The sequence below is a fragment of the Saccostrea cucullata genome, unplaced genomic scaffold (genome assembly GCF_032062105.1).
Source record: "Saccostrea cucullata isolate Sc308-1 unplaced genomic scaffold, CSIRO_AGI_Scuc_v1 ctg4520, whole genome shotgun sequence".
Classification (NCBI taxonomy): Eukaryota; Metazoa; Mollusca; class Bivalvia; order Ostreida; family Ostreidae; genus Saccostrea; species Saccostrea cuccullata.
Window position 1 is genome coordinate 1 of NW_026930862.1, and position 17,284 is coordinate 17,284.

General features: G+C 31.4%; 1 protein-coding gene across 1 annotated transcript; it reads right to left on the reverse strand.

The window, feature by feature from the left end:
• Positions 1-16: 16 nt before the first annotated feature.
• LOC134230341 (uncharacterized) lies at positions 17-9,825 on the reverse strand. Its single transcript, XM_062712106.1, has 6 exons — positions 9,612-9,825; positions 3,592-3,702; positions 3,417-3,498; positions 2,804-2,971; positions 2,614-2,714; positions 17-392 (listed from the first exon to the last, which is right to left on the reverse strand). The coding sequence occupies exons 1-6, from the start codon at positions 9,750-9,752 to the stop codon at positions 327-329; spliced, it is 669 nt and encodes a 222-aa protein (XP_062568090.1). The 5' UTR covers positions 9,753-9,825; the 3' UTR covers positions 17-326.
• Between the last annotated feature and the right edge of the window lie 7,459 nt (positions 9,826-17,284).

Here is a 17,284-nt window from a genome sequence, read left to right on the forward strand (position 1 = left end):
ACAAGAGAAAATAATCAACAGGACAAAAAAGTTTATTCAAAGTAAAAATGATGTAAATATGAATTATAGTATAAGGTAGTTTATGAATTATGCAAAAAAATGTAAATATTCAATAATTTGTATCAAAAAATTTTGTTTTCAGGCAAAAAAAAGGTACACAGTTATAAGGTCTGGAATATTGTTCAAAAAGCATGTAAGTATGTAAGAAATTCAATACAAATACGTGCAAAATGGTAAAAAAAAAAGTTTCAGAGACTCAAAGTGACAAAAAGATGTATGATGAAAGTTGTTTCGTAGGATTTTCTGTTAGCTATATACTGCATTATTTATCTAAACAGGCTGGACATTTTGTGGTTTAACCTTCCAAACTTTTCAAAGAGATCGATCTCCCCCTGCAATGAGAAGAAAACAAACTGTATTAAGTTGATGATGCCTTGATTTAAGAAATAAACCCAGTCTAATAAAAAAGAAATCGACTTGTGAATATTTGATGTCCATAATGAAATCATAAATGTGACACAGAAGTTGGCGTACTGATCAATTTTCCCGAAATTTCCGGTAATTTCTTGTTTCTTTAATCTGTTTTATACGTTACACTTTGTTAATTAAAATGTATGGTCAACAATGACTGTCTCTATAGTAATAATTTCAAATGACATTCAACCCAGACATTGTCTGTAAATTAAAAGAAGATTAGTAAATAATGCACAAACCCAAATCTTAACTTGACTTATTTACATAAAAAGATATCCAACCAATAATTTAACAATAAATTTTCACAAAAAATTGACCAGAACAGGATAAATTGAATGAAAAACAATTATCTATTTTATTTTAAATGAGAACTAAATACACGTATTATAATATTACATAGGCGTAGTCACGGGGGGGGGGCACTAGCCCCCCCCCTCCACTTTCAGATCTGGGGGGGGGGGGGGGGCAAGAGTATGTCTGTGCCACCCCACTTTTTGATGAAGAACTAAATCACAGCTATTTTGAAATAATATTAAATCTCATTTTATGGCATTTTTTTTATGTTCAACAAATGAGTAAGCATTTCTCTTGAAGTAATAGTTGTATAATATATCCAACATATACCCAACATTACCTTTACTATAGGAAATGTTCATTGTAAAGGGATAGTTGCCCCCCCCCCCCCCCCTACTTTTTTTTGATCATAGTATAGTGATATCGAAGAATTGTGGGAAAAGAATTGGAATTGAAAGTAACGTGCCTTTAAAAAAGTTGGCCACTATCCCCCCCCCCCCCCCCCCCCCCCCCCCCACGAAATAGGATTCTCGAGTTTGGGGAACTTTCAATCTTCGGTTTTTTTTTTTGCTTGTCAAAGAATTTCTGGAGTTGAGCTCCCCCCGCACACTTTTAAGTTTGTGACTACGCCTCTGTATTACTTGAAGATAAAAGTGTTTCAAGAGCAGATCTTTACTTCCTGGTTATAAGTGTATTGTTTAATTCATAAACATGATTTATATATATATATATATATATATATATATATATATATATATATATATATATATATATATATATATATATATATATATATATATATATATATATATATATATATATATATGAAATATGAAGTGCTTATTTTACTCCATGGCTAATGAGAATGATACCTATTATATTAAACTTTTTCCAAAGTGCTATAGTTGTCCAGTTATGAATGGGATACACTATTAAATAGGGTTTCCACTAACTTACTACTTGACAGATTAAATTGCTACATTGATTGATAAAATAATGTCCATTGCAATAGTTTAAGAATGCAACCTCAAGTTGACTCAAATATATATTTGGTCTAAAAATAATCAAATATGCTAGCAAATAGATTTCAATTACTAGTATCAAGTGCTTCAAATATCTTTTTATCTTCTGATACAAATAATACCATACAGATATACATTTACTGAGAAATATTAATCAAGCTGAAATAATTTATCTAGCCGTCTCTTTTACTTAGGTGAATCAAGAAATTGATATTGCATAACACTGAAGTGTACTTTTCTTTATTTCATTTTAATAGTGAAATCCGATTGAAAATGACATCAACAGTTATCCTTTCACTCTCTGACAAATATCAGAAGTGCGGTTAAATTCGAGATTTTCCTCCCAAAAAGTGTAGTAAAAATACTCCTGTTATAAGTTTGAGTACATAAACCATTATGAAAGAGAATAAAACAAAGTTTCTCCATGCAAATATGTTGTTGTAATCCATGTTAACAATCTTTTCAATTTCACACCACTTAACTATATCTCAGCCGCTCAACTAACAACTATCATATTTCTTATGAATGTATTTCAAAAAGACCAAGACCAAAGAAAAATCAAAGATAATGTAATAAAAACAAAAAATCCAATTTTTAGTAGTTGAATATCGATTTTTTTTCACTAGTGAGAAAGGATTTTTAAAAAAATATATTTACGCGTGCTTTGCACTCGTGAAAATGTAAAAAAAAAAAAAATCATGTCCCACTGGTTAAATAAATCGATATTGAAGTACAAAACATTGAATATCCTCTATGCATGTAATGATCTGAAAAAAAAGGGTCAAAGTGGTTACAATACCTATTTTGTTTTACTTTTATTTACCTCTTCAATTTTATCTCTGCATTCCCTTGGTTTGTCAAAAACTCTGGGATCATCTATCCCGGGCTCAACTCCTGTGTACCCGATGGTGGCCATGAATCCTCCTTATAACAATAATAGTGTATGTTTAGTCTATATTATTTATACATATAATATAAACGTCACCCGTTTTCTGTAGGATTTCTATTACTACCTTTCTCTGTGCCCCCAGTGACAGTCTCTCCGATAGGAACACATAACTCGTTAGTAACCGTAAAGTAAGCATTCCCTCTGACCTTCTTTAGAGGAATCTCATACGCACTGACATCCAGAGAGTCGGTAGATGTACCCAGGTGGGTGTCGCTCAATTTTTTGCTTTCCCCTGTAAAGGTAAAAGATATGAAAAACAATGTGATGGACCAATTCACATAGTATTTCTGAACATAAAAATCTAACAAAACGATTGCAACAGTAGGCTTTATACAACCTCGAACTAAATTGATATCAAATAAAATTTGCATTTTATTACATATGTAAATTTAGCATTGATAAGTTTTACATTGTAGATATTTTGAAGTTAGTTGTAAATTATTTAGACTAACGCTTAAAAATGTTCTGCTGCATCCAAAAATCGTGCAAATAACCTTTTTTTTTTTTTTTTTTTACAATTTAGTTTACCTTTAATCAAAGGTATTAAAGCTTCATCATCAGTAGATGTTCACAAAAAGTTTCTTCAAAATATATTTGCAATACTCTGCACAAAAATAATCAATTAATCAAAAATGATATTTGCCTATATCCATGCTTTAGACTAGAAACAAACTTACTAGGCACGCAGGCGGGCTTAAATTCTTTTCCTGCCAATCTTGTTGTATTGCAGTTACCATTCAGTACAACATATTGAACTCCCTTAAGTAACGACAACATTTGTTATCATTATCATGAATATCAAAATGTGTAACATGTGATATCGAAATTATTTAAATTGTGTTTAATACTCACTTGTTCAAAGTTTTGGATCATTGCACCTCTGAAGAATTTGCCGTCTACAACTCCCTCTGAAAAAGCGGCTATCTTCGTGTTCTTGGCATCATAGAAAAGCCTGACTTTTCCCTACATTAAAACGCATTTTTATGTTTTTTATCATGATATATATAGATCTGAGTGTTTTTTTCTATTTGGCAATATTTTAACAATATTGTACATCTTGTATAAGAAAAGGTTCGACACAGAGTACGTTTTATCCGAGAAGTAAAATCCGATGTCATAAAGACCTAGGACGGATTGGTCATCCATAGAGCCCTTAAAAGTTGTGAGTACATCACGTGACAAACATGTGCACGTATTTATGTAATAAAGAAACCCTTATTTCTTAAGAAAAAAAATCAACTACCACTGCCTTCGTAGTCTATATGGGTAGGGGATAGAGTATATATATATTTTAAAAAGAGAGTACACGATTAGGGTATCTCGCCAAGTACAGAACAGAACAGAACAGAACATTTTATTTCTAATTTAGAGCCCATAACAGACAAGTATGAAATTGTTACAATAATAAGGAAAAGATAAGCCAATGAATAGCAAAACAATTATACAATTAGTAATTGACATAAATCATTTCAACAATAATCTTGCCTAAAAGGAATACATCAAATATGCATGTATGTGTAAGAGACTAATACTACTATAACATTTATAAATTTGCCCACAAAATTAAGTTTCCTTATCTTCTGTATTGAGTAACCAATAAAGTTTTTGTTCATCATCTAAAGCTGAAAATAGTGGAAATTTATGATTAATTAACTGAAACATTTCTTTTCTTTGATGATCAAATTTTTTTACATGTTATTAAAAAATGAGTTTCATCTTCTATGTTGTTAGAATTACATGTCTATTACATAATCGATCTTCTCGAGGAATATTGGTAAATCTTCCCACTTCAATTTGTAATCTGTGACAGGAAATTCTTAATTTACATAAAGATTTTCTGTGATGAAAATTTTTTACAACTGATAAATAATTCTCATAACCCCAATTTTGTTTGAGTTTCACATATATGGATAATTTGCCATCGGTATAACTTTTATGACTTGTATACCATTTTTTCACATAATAATCTAATAAAATTTTATGTCAAAATGGCTTAAATTTATATTTCCCATAACAAATAACTTCATCTTTAATATTCAGTAATTTTCTTAATTTCTGTATAAATGCAAACCATGTGTTCTTTCCATTCACAAAAGCTTTTTACTACATTCATATGCATCTTTAAGTAAAGGAAATTCTGTGGACAAATTTTCAAATCTATACCAACTTTTAATCAACAGCCTGACAATACCATAATGCAGGGGGAACCTTCCCAATTCAGACAGTACTGCAAAATTTGTGCTTTTCTTATGAACACCGAGAATATATTTACAGAATTTAAGGTGTATTCTTTCACAGGGTAGATTTTTAAAGCAGTCTTCAACTGTTAAATTTTGGCAGTTTAGGAATTTTTTAGTATTTATATTACTTGCACCCCACACCTCTGCATTATACAAAAGAATTGGTTTAATGGTAGAGTCAAATACATGTATACTGGTTTTAATCCTAGGGTTCAAATCAATAAAATCCTTTCTTAACTTATAATATGCTTTTAATGCTTTTTTATAAAGCTCTAATCTTGCTTCATGAAAGCTTCCAGATACACTTAGGTGGACTCCAAAATATTTGTAGGTAGGCACACATTCTATCATATTATTTTGAAACATTAGTTTTTGTGTAATATTACGACCAGTATGGGCAGCGAAAAGGACAAAAATTACCATAATGAGAAAACAAACATTTATTTTAATTTCAATGACCATAAAAACTTAACAAATGATATACAATGCATAATCAACAGACCATTTTGCAGAACAAGTATACATTAAAGCATAACCAACAAAAAAGTTCGTAACAAACATATATGAATGCAAAACCAATGATCATCTTTGCAGTACAAACGTACAGAAAAACACAACAAATGAAAAAAACTTAACCAACGTGCACGCGGTAAATCTAGTCTTCCCGACTCCCGGCTCCCGACGGTCTCGGATTTTTTTTTTAATTTCTTTTTTGTCGGTGCACAGAAACTCTTCAAACTTCTCAGGCACATTTTCTTTTTAAATGAATTCAATAAATGTAAAAACTTAAACAAATTTGCGTATTTATTACTGAATCAGCAGTATCGCCTTCCAAAAAGCGGTAAATGTAGTACTCCGTTATAAATATGAAAACCAAAAACGAACATCGAAACAGAGAGACGTAAGTGTCGTAGACAGTAAAGGTGCATGGACACAGATTTGAAGTTAATATTTTCTGTATAATATTACGACTTATACATTTTAATAGCATTTCACACAAAAAATATTTTAAAAATCTTATTTCATCTTAAAGTTATTAAAACTTCAAATTTTAAGACGGGTTTGATTGACACGTCCTTGCACTCTCACAAATTTTGATTTTATTCTTAATACTTAGGAAAAGTGGCAATCTTGTTTCAATAACTTTAAGACGAAATAAAATTAACTTCAAATCTGTGTCCATGTATCTTTAAAGATATTAAAGGTATTGATATTGAGAAGATATTTCTTATTAATTATGAATTAGTATTTCAGTGAAAATTAGTGGTGTTAATTAAAAAAAAATGAACAATTAAATTCTATAAAAATTCATTGCATCAAAATAATTTGATTTCAAAAAAGATTTTTTATCAAAATCTTCATAAAAATACATGTAGCTAAATCTAACAATGTACTTATATGGTAAAATAATGCAAAATGAAAGTACTGCATTGTTATACATTGACGTAGCATAGTTTTTGAAAGGAGGGGGTAACCGGAGAAAAAATTTCAATCTAGCTGAAAAAAAGATTTTAAAAACTTTACAAGCAAAAACAAAAAGGAAATTAAAATGATATAGCCCAAACTCGAAAATCTCGTGTGTGTGTGTGTGTGTATGGGGGGGGGGTGTTAGGTTCAACTTCTTTCAGTACCAATTTTTTTCCTAATATACATGTACTACATAACCCTTTTTTGACCTTACTCTTAAAATCGGGAATTGTTGCTACGTACCTGTCATATGATATGCCACTGTAATGTAAAGTTATCATAATAGATTCTTGTAATATTTAAAGAATTGGGGAAAACCAACTTTTGTAACAACAACAACAAAAATTGACGAAACGGCCTTCAGGAGAATGTTTTTTTTTTTTTTTTTTTTTTTACATTTTATGTAAATTCTTTTCTTTCATTTTAAATTTTAAGATAAATTACCACCCCCCCCCCCTCAAAAGGAAAAAAATTAAAGGGGGATCCGAGGTAGAACCACGTCCATGTTGTATAGCCTGGGAACATAAACATAATGTGGCAAAGAGTTCTATACAAAATAAAATGTAGGGGGAATTTCTGTGCATACAAATTATCTAGCATGTAAATGAGGGTTTTCATTTATTAAAAATATATATATATAAACTGTACCTCAGTTTGTTGTCTTTAATCGCGATTCTACGAAAACATCGGTGTCCTTTTTTCCAGTGGTTTTCGCATAGCTGAGTACTAGATTTACCGCTTTTGGCAGATGATACTGCTGATTCAGTAATAAATACGCAAATTTGTTAAAGTTTTTATATATTAATGAAGTTTTTTAAACCTAAAAATTTGCCTGAGAAGTGTAAAGACTTTCTGTGCGCCGACAAAAAAGAAATCGCCAAAAAAAAAAAAGGAAATTTAAAAAGAAAAAAACGGGACCGTCGGGAGCCAAGACTAGATTTACCGCGTGCACGTTGGTTAAGTTTTTTTTTCGTTTGTCGTGTTTTTATGTACGTTTGTATTGCAAAGATGGTCGTTGGTTTTGCATTCATGTATGTTTGTTACGTACGTGTTCGTTGGTTTTGCTTTAATGTATATTTGTTCTGCGAAAAGGTCTGTTGATTATGCATTGTATATCATTTGTTGAGTTTTTATGGTCATTGAAATTAAAATAAATGTTTGTTTTCTTATAATTGTAATTTTTGCCCTTTCCGCTGCCCATAGTATGGACCAGCCTTATTAAATATAATGACTTTTGTTTTTTGAATGTTTACCTTTAAACACCAATCAGAGCAGTACTTTTCAAGTTTAGCGAGTCTTGCTTGTATACCTTTAGCTGATGAGGATAAAATAACAATGTCATCTGCATACATTAAACAATTAACAGTTTGTGTCTGAAGCGATACTTCATCAATACATGAATCTAGATATGATGGAAAGTCATTGATAAATATTTTAAATAGGGAGGGGCTCAAATTATCCCCTTGACGGACGCCTATAGCTATTTGAAATGGATCTGAGAAGAATCTCCCAATTTTCACACATGCTTGACTATTCTTATATATATTACTAATGATATTATAAAATTTAGATCCAACATTCATGTTAAGTAATTTTAGCTTTAATCTTGTATGTATAACACTGTCAAAAGCTTTATGAAAGTCAACAAAACATGCATAGAGTCTTCCTTCTTTTGTGGTACAGTATTTATCAATTAGACATTTTAGAACAAATAGATGATCAGATGTTCTTGCATTTTTGGTAAACCCCATCTGAGATTGATGAATTAAATTATGTTCTTGAAGAAATTTATCTAGTCTAAAGTTCAAAACACTGTTGAATAACTTGCTAAGAGTGCTGGTAATTGTGATACCTCTATAATTTGCAGGATTGTTTGGATCATCAGACTTAAAAATTGGACTTATGTACCTATTACTCCAAGCTTGAGGATAAAAACCATATGTGAAACAGTTATTATAAAGTTTATGTATACAGGGAAGTAAATAAGATTGACTATGCTTTAACATTTCATTAGATATCAAATCAAGTCCCTTGGCTTTTCCATATTTTAAATTTGCTATTGCATCAACAATTTCTTTATTTGTAATCATATAATCCAATTCATTAAAGGATGGGTTATTCTCCATGTCAGCCAAAATTAAATCTTTCTCTTGTATCCTAAAATTAAAAGAATTATCACACACAGAGTGAAGATTGCGAAAATGATTAACCCATGTTTCAGGATCTATGTTTGCTGCAGAATTATCTTTATTATAAATTTATTATTATTATAAATTTTTCCATGTGCAATCAGTCTACAGCGCATTGTTTGCAAGTCTGAATCAAACTACTTTTGATTTTTGTGCTTTTTTTCTTTCTTTTATGACTTGTCCTATTTAATGACATGTTAGCAGCAGTTATGATTATGTCATTAAATTCTTCAGCCTTTTTCTCAACATCAGTAGATGTAGCTTCTGTAATAAAGGAATCTAAAAAAGACTTGATTTTTTCTTGTATCTTATTTGAACTTAGAGCCAATTGAAATTTAATAGGGGAATCTTCATTCCATTTAAAATTTTGAGGGGCAGGGTGCAAGGTTTTGGTATTAGTAACATTTGAACTCTCCTGAAACTTTGCTAGAACTTCCGATGATATTTTACAGTGACAATCAGAAAGAGTAGGAATAAAACTAGATACCCTGAAATATAAAATTTGTTTTACTAAGTTTTCACTTGCAACAAGGTAGTCTACTGTGCGAATATTTGATAAATGTTGCGACCTTTTGAACCCCATATACCCTACCTATGTTTATATCCGTTTCGAAAAATCAGGAAATATTAATTAAGATATGGTCATTTCATAGTATAAGGCGATAAACTTTTTGAAGCATAATGAAGAAAATTTGAGGTCTTAGCATTTAATATTTGTCACTTTACAGAAACTTTCGAATGATAACACATGTCTTTATAAATGAATGCATGTGACATGAAAACATGCATTTGAAATTGACAGTTCTTTAAGATATTCTTAAAGATTTCTAATCATTTTTAGCCATTGTTATTAATTAATTGTTGCAAGTGTGTTTACGCATGCCATTTAAATAAATATCTATGATATATCGTAGCAAAATGTACCGTGCTTACATAAACAGAGGGGTTAATATCCAGTACAGCTATATTCACTTACCGCCTCATATCCCCCTTTCCCGTTTTTATTGGTGCCCACAAGGAACCCCATGTCGCCTCTCCATTGCTCGGGGGTACAGCATCCCTGTGTCAAATGACAAAGCAGGGGAACGGTCAGAACTGTGAAAAAGACGGACTTCATTCTTCTGCTCGGGGGAATTCTGTGTGATCCTGATCAATTCTTCCGTATACAGAACGTTATATACAGCGATGATCACATGAGTCTTATTTTCTCGTGACTTGTTTATTTGGCGTACCTGTTTACAATATGTTTGGAAATTCCTTGTTGAGTCAGTGAAATTTGATGTCGATGCAAATACACATGTAGTGAATGATACATACTGATAATACTATTTGAGAGTTCATGGCCAGGTCAGGTACTTTATTTTCAGGGGGGAGTGTCAGTGCTTTTCATTTACCTTTAGTCTGCTTTTTATGTTACTCTTTTCCTCTAAATCTCCCCTCCACCACGCTCCCTTTTCTTCCCCCATCCCTCCTGAAATCTCTCTCCCCACTCCCTATAGTCCTAGATTGTCTTTGTCTGTTATGAAATGTGTGCTGCTAGGACTATACAGATGCACTTTGCGCATCGGATTCGAATACTTGAAACATGTGAAAAGTTTCACAAAAAATCTCTCCATTTTTAACAAAGCTATGAAAAGCTGGAAAATTTACAAGAATTCGTTTCTTTATATAAAAAAAATGGGACCAACAAGGGACAGCAGAAAAAACCATAAACCATTTGCATACTGTGGTTAAAAAAAAGTAGAAATTGATAACTGCAGTCGTCCAGAATCGTAGACTGTCGAATGAAAAATAATAAAGATATGTCAAATGATGAGATACGCTTCAAAAAAGTAATATTACATTAGAATTTTATATCTAAGTCTTTTACTTACAGATTTTTGAAAGATTAAAATTAAATCAGAAAATGATAATAAAAATGAACTAGTACAAGTTTACCTGTATGTAATACATGTTTTCTCTCTTTAAGACAAATGCTCACATGCGATATTTTTACGATGCTGTATAAAAATTAATTTCAATTTTACAGAAAACCAAATAAATAATACATATTTTGTTTACGCAATTTAGAAATTCCTTTATAGAGATAGTTCGTGCGGACAATTTTATAAATATTTTAAACATTAAATTAAAACAACTAAGAATCGAATTTCTTAATTGTTTCAATAAGAACAGAACTCAGACAACTTGTCAATGGTCATAAACAAAATAACAAATGTTAGCAATCACTCTGACTCCACATACAAATACTCTGAAGTTAATATAAAAAGATGCCGGAGTTCCTTATTCACAATATTTGAGTAGTCTTTTGAGATGCTCCTTTATTAGGCGACTTGTTTTTATATTCCTATGAAGAGGTCTTTATTCAAATCTTCCACAAGAAAGAAGAAAAAAAAAACGCTTGCAGAGAATTTTCAATTTGAAATTCAGATACATCAACGACGTTTTATTAATTAAAAAATAGCTATTTCCATTTTTAGATCGGCTCGATTTATACAGGAAAATTGAAATAAAATATACCATAGAGTCCGTCAAATATATGCTTAATATCATTTCGATCTTTCGTTGACCATAGACCACAAGGCCGACGAACGATTACATTGTTTGATAAACGAGATGACAAGCTTTTTATCAAGTCCCTTTTTCATGTAGCAGTATTCCACTGTTACCTGCATTTGGCAACTTATTCTCTACTAAAGAGCAGGCTTTAAGTTTGATCAATTCTTGAACCGAACCAGGCTACTCGCACATAAGTTGATGTTAGAGCATTTTAACAACATCGTTAGTCAGTATTTCTCAAATTCTTAGTCGTTATAATGTCCATATAAGCAAATATAAATGGATCTCATTTTAACTAAATTGTTTCATATGCATATCAGACCCTTGTTTTTGTACTAATCTTGATTGCGGAATGATCTGTCTACTTAAGAAATACATAGGGCTCATGGATAATGTGACCGTTTAACAGAGGGTTCTCACTTCTCCCGGGCACCTGATCCAATATCTGGAGTTACAAGGAGGTCCAGGTTTTTTTTTATTTTCCCGGATTTGAATTGTTTGACTTTTTTTATGAAATCGATCAATGTGCGTTATCTCCCTTATGCCCCTTTCTGTTTTTACGAATGTTTAGTAAACACAAAACACGTTTTCGAATTGTACAAACGTTGAAAAAACACATTTAAAAGAATTTCTGAATCGTTAAATCAAATTTATAAATCAAATAAACATTTATATTCATTTTTTTATGTGGAATTTCTGTGGATGGAATTTTAACACTGTCGCAGAATAACATATTTTAATTTGCATTTCAATATATTTCCATTGTTTTTTTTGTGAATTGTACTACATATTTTTTGAGTCCAACAAACTTTAAAAAAACGATACAAAAGATTTATGTTCAAACAATTTTGAAAATTGTACAAATGAGCTTGATATAAAAAATACCACTGTCTGACACATCTGGTTCATACTTGGATATCTTACTCGAAAAATACGTTAATGGTAACAAAGCTGTATGATAAACGTGATTACTTTAACTTTATAATCGTCAGCTTCCCTAACTTATGCAGCAATATAACGTCATCACCTGCATACGGAGTATACAGTATATCTCTCAGTTGATCCGATACGTAAGAGAATGCTCTATAGCTACGTATGTACATTTTCTAAAACGAGGTAAGTTATTGATAAAATGTTGATGAAACAAGAATATCAGCAGTCTCGTATTAGTAATCATTTCTATGGTCAAATAACCTTGTCAGCAAATACAATTTATAATTGAGTTAAATGACGACTGACGTTTTTCATACTAATTGTTAGTCAATTATTTAAACACCGGGTTGTCAACGGATAAATCCATTTTTTCGCGATCATGACAAGGAGCACAAGACGGGTGTGACCGGTCAGCAGGGGATGCTTGTCACTCCTCTGTGGCATCTGATCCCACCTCTGATGTTTTGGAATTTTGTGTTCGCTCTACTTCTATTTTGTATTGTTTTATGGACCTTTGATCTTGAATACTGTTCGTTATTTCGATATGTTTCATTGTACGAATAAATTTATTTATTAATTTTATTTATTTTTTATGCAGAATCAAAATTGGACTTAAAGGCTCTCCAAGCTCTACTTGTTTTAATTGTCAATTTAAAAAAAACAAGCTAATTCAGAGAATTCGTGTCCCCCGCTTAGGAAAAAATTCGGATCCCCCTGACTGAATTTGTAGAATTATTAAATGTATACATGTATACTGAAGCAAATAAAATACATGTATGTCAATATGCGTATAAAGATTTGATTGCTTATTCTTTATTATGTGTATAGAAGATTCTTTTTATATGGAATATTTATCACACTGTAATGATGATTTTATAACCTCATTATTTTTTCTTTTCACATGCTGATTACTATAATTAAAAAAAAAAAGAAAAGTTAAAAAAAAAGGGCATCTTCCGAGATTCGATCTCGTGACCTCTCACACGTGAAGCGAGAGTCATACCTCTAGACCACGGAATCGCTTTAAATGTTGGGAAGTATATGCAGGATTGAAGTCACATACATGTATATGTTCATGTTCGATAGTCAAAATTTTACACAATCCATGGTGTTTGATTTATTTAGCCTTTATTAAACAGTTCTAATAGATGTAATAAGAACATAAAGTCCACCTAGAACCTGTTTTATACGCAATAACTCTCCGCATGCCCCTGTGCTAAAAATAGCGATATGTAATACTATAAATACTAATAAAACAAACAGGGCGGGGCACTTTGAATGGGGTGAGAAAGGTCCTAGGGAGTTTTGGTATAAAATTACATTGCATCAGCTCAAAATCTTCTTGAAATATCGCCCGAAAATAATAGTGTTACACACAGAGAGAATGTATAAATTTACCACCTTGAACTTTGACCTTTTGACCTCAAAATTAATAGGGTTCTTCTTTAGTCCATAGGGAGTTGATGTGCTAAATTTCATTGCAAAAGCTCAAAGGGTTCTCGAGATATCGTGTGGAAACGAAAGCGTTACAGACAGACAGAAAGACGGACGGACGAACAGACGGACGGACGGACAAACCCAAATTAATATCCCCCACTTTTCAAGCAGGGAACAAAAAATAGGTCGTGAGACTTGAAGATTATATGCATATCAGTGTATATTTCCTTTTGCAAATTGTACAAACGAATTTCTTAATGGTTTAAATAAATAATCAAATCCTTTAACCGATTTTTTAAATTTGTCCTGCTTTGGAACTTATTTTGTACCGGTGAAAAAACGAGCCGAATATTAACCTATCTTTCATCTAATTTTAGACATTACCAGCAGTCATAGGCAGTCGAATTTTCTTTTATTTAATTTATTGATTACTGATTTTAATGTTTATCACCTAAAGGCCTAAATATATTTTCCTTGAATTTTAATTTCATAAACTTGCATTTACTCTATATTTCATATTACAAAATTAAGGCTTAAATATTCCCTTACCATTGTTTTATAATTATTACTAGATGGAATTATTTTGCCTTAAAACGACAATTTTGTATAAATTATTGGGTGGAATTGAAAATCCCTCATTCAAACCAATCATCTGATAAACGTTTAATTAATATGAGTATGTAACAGGAAAGACATTAATTAATGAGATAGAACTATATCAAATGTTATAAGGAAGTTATTTTAAGGTATGATGTCGAGATATCACAAAGAAGAGGGTCAGTACACAGAGCAGTTTTGTTTATTCCCCACAAACTACAAATATTTTTCACAAACAGTTTTTGTATAATATAGTTTGTAGAAAACTGTTAAGCAACATTTATATATCAATGTACTTAGTTTTTTTTATCTTCAGAGTTCTATATATGATTCTTCCATGCACTTTCTCAGACCTGTTTAAAAAGCGTTTCTTTCTAATTTGTTTTAGGGTTATTAATAACATTTTGTTTCATTTTGAGATATTGTAGAATATATGAAAGACGTATGCTTATAAATACTAATTTTAAGAGTTATTGTAATTTGTAGAGCGTCAATTTGCCGTAAACTCTCCCTGTACACCTGGATGATAACCTCTTGGCGTCTTTCTATTTTTAGATATGATTAGTTTCCTATCAATAAGGATATCACGGAAATTACATCTACAAACGGCCTTACTCGAATTCCCTACCCTCTAAATCCTCGCCATTATTCAGAAGGAAATTGATTTTTTGTGTTTGCTGACAAAAGCGTCAGTTTTAGAACCTGCTCATGTTTTTCTTCAATTTACCTTTTTCTTTACCTTTAATCAATAACTGATGGTATTTTCTTGTTTTCGAAATTTTTAATATTCTTTTTATATCAAGAATATTGTATACGCAAGTTTTTTTATTCTGAATATGGTTAATTTAATGTCTGTGTGCAAAATCATTCGGTACATTTCTGTTACTGAGATTTTCTAATAAGGGAAGAAATAAGGTCAAATCTACAACATTAAAAATTATCACTTTCAACTTTATATACAATTGTAGAACAATCCTCCACGATTAATTAAAGTCAAGGCTTTTTGATATCATTGACACTGCTTACTCAATAGAAACAAAACTCGTAAGATTTAATACCTTTTAACTGGTTATTTGCGATGCGAGATTATCTTGTTAAAACATTCTGATTGTACACACAATTAATCTAAAGTTAATATTAAGAAAATGCTTGAGTTTCTGATTGACAATATCCATTTGGTTTTTGAAAACCAGGTCTTCCAACAATTGATTGGAATTCCCATTGGTACCAATTGCGCCCCATAATTAGCAGACATACTTTTGTATTCATATGACGCAGAATTTGTTCAAACTCTTATACGTAAAAAGAAAACACTCCCTGTTACCTTCAACTCGACATTCATATATATCGAAGACATATTCTCAATAAACAATGGTTAATTTCATTCTTATGTCAATATGATATATCCCGATGAGCTTGAAGTAAAAGATACTACAGAGTCTGACACATATTTTTCATACTCGGATATTGTACTAATAAAGACATTAATGGTAATCGAACTACAAAGCTTTTAGTTAAATGTGATGACTTTAACACTTCAATCGTCAATTTCCCTAATTTACCCCGGTATGCAGCAATATATCTTCGTCACCTGTAGATCTATAGTAGACCTATTTTTGTATTCATATGAAACAGAATTTGTTCAAAATCTTTTACGCGAAAAGAAAAGAAACACTTGCTGTGGACTTTAAATTGACATTTAGATACAAGTATATCAAGGACGTATTGTCAATTAACAAATGATAATTTCCATTCTTATGTCGACACAGTATATTACGGTGAGCCTGAAATAAAAGATAAAACAGAGTCTGAAACATCTGTTTCATATTGCGATATTTATATGGAAAAGGACGTTAATGGTAATCTAACAAAAAAGCTTTATGACAAACCTGATGACTTTTCAATCGTTAACTTCCCGTACTTATGCAGTAGTATATCCTTATCAAACTGCATACAGGGTTTATATATATCAGTTGATTTGATACTCAAGAGTATGCTCTACGTATAAACAATTTCTAAAACGAGGTGAGTTATTGACAAACAAGTTGATGAAACAGGAATAACAACATTCTCGTTTATAGTCATTTGTCATAATTTCTTTAGTTCTATGATCTATATGATGACAGTGTGTCAGCAAATGTTCTCTATCATTAAGTCAAATGCTGACTGACTTTTTCATACATATTGTTTGACCATTATTTACACATTGTATTGTCGTCGGATTTTGTTTTCGTTGTTCCCGATCACGACAAGAAGCACACAATGGGTGTGACCGGTCGGCAGGGGATGCTCACTCCTCAGTGGCACCTGATATGATGTTTTTGAGGTTTTTGTTTGCTCTGCTTTAAAGTTTTTATTGTCAAATTGACTCTTTAGCTTGGAGAATGTTCGTTATTCTCATATATTTCTATTTAAAGTTTTTTATACCATTTAAGTTAGTTTAAGATTCAAACGCCTTCGGCTCATGTGAGCTAAAAAAACATAACCCGGTTAGGCAATGAAGAAAGAAATTTATTGCTGAAACTGACAGAAATAAAACCAAAATTACCTTGGATATTGGCATAACCAAGTTGCACCTTTAAATGGGATGTCACATATGGGCGCAATATGTCCTTGCATTAATAATTATCAACAATAACATTTAGGTTTCAAATTAAATTGGATAATATGCATGCAAACATACATAAGTAAATTTTATGTTGATGTAATAGACGAAGAAAACGAAAAGTGATTGATCACAAACAATATGAATTTATAAGACAAGGAGCGCCGGAGTGCCCTTATGTAACGGACATGATACACCGACACCTGTATGATCATTTCAGTGGTGAGTTAAGGTGTCTAGACTGAATAAACATGTCCTGTCGACCAATCACACGATCGGTTAACACTGCATGTGTCTCAGATAGACGGAATTATTCAATGTGTTTGTTTGTTGTTTTAGGTAGTCCGATCCTCAGGTTCTGAATATTAGACATTGATTATTTGAAAATGCTCACAAAGAAGTATCTTTTTTCTCAGAGTAATGTGTATTTACCCATGGTGGTTCTTTAATGTAATTTAAAGCAAACAATCTAACCACTGCACCACGACACCGATAGAAATTATTCTAAGAACAGAACA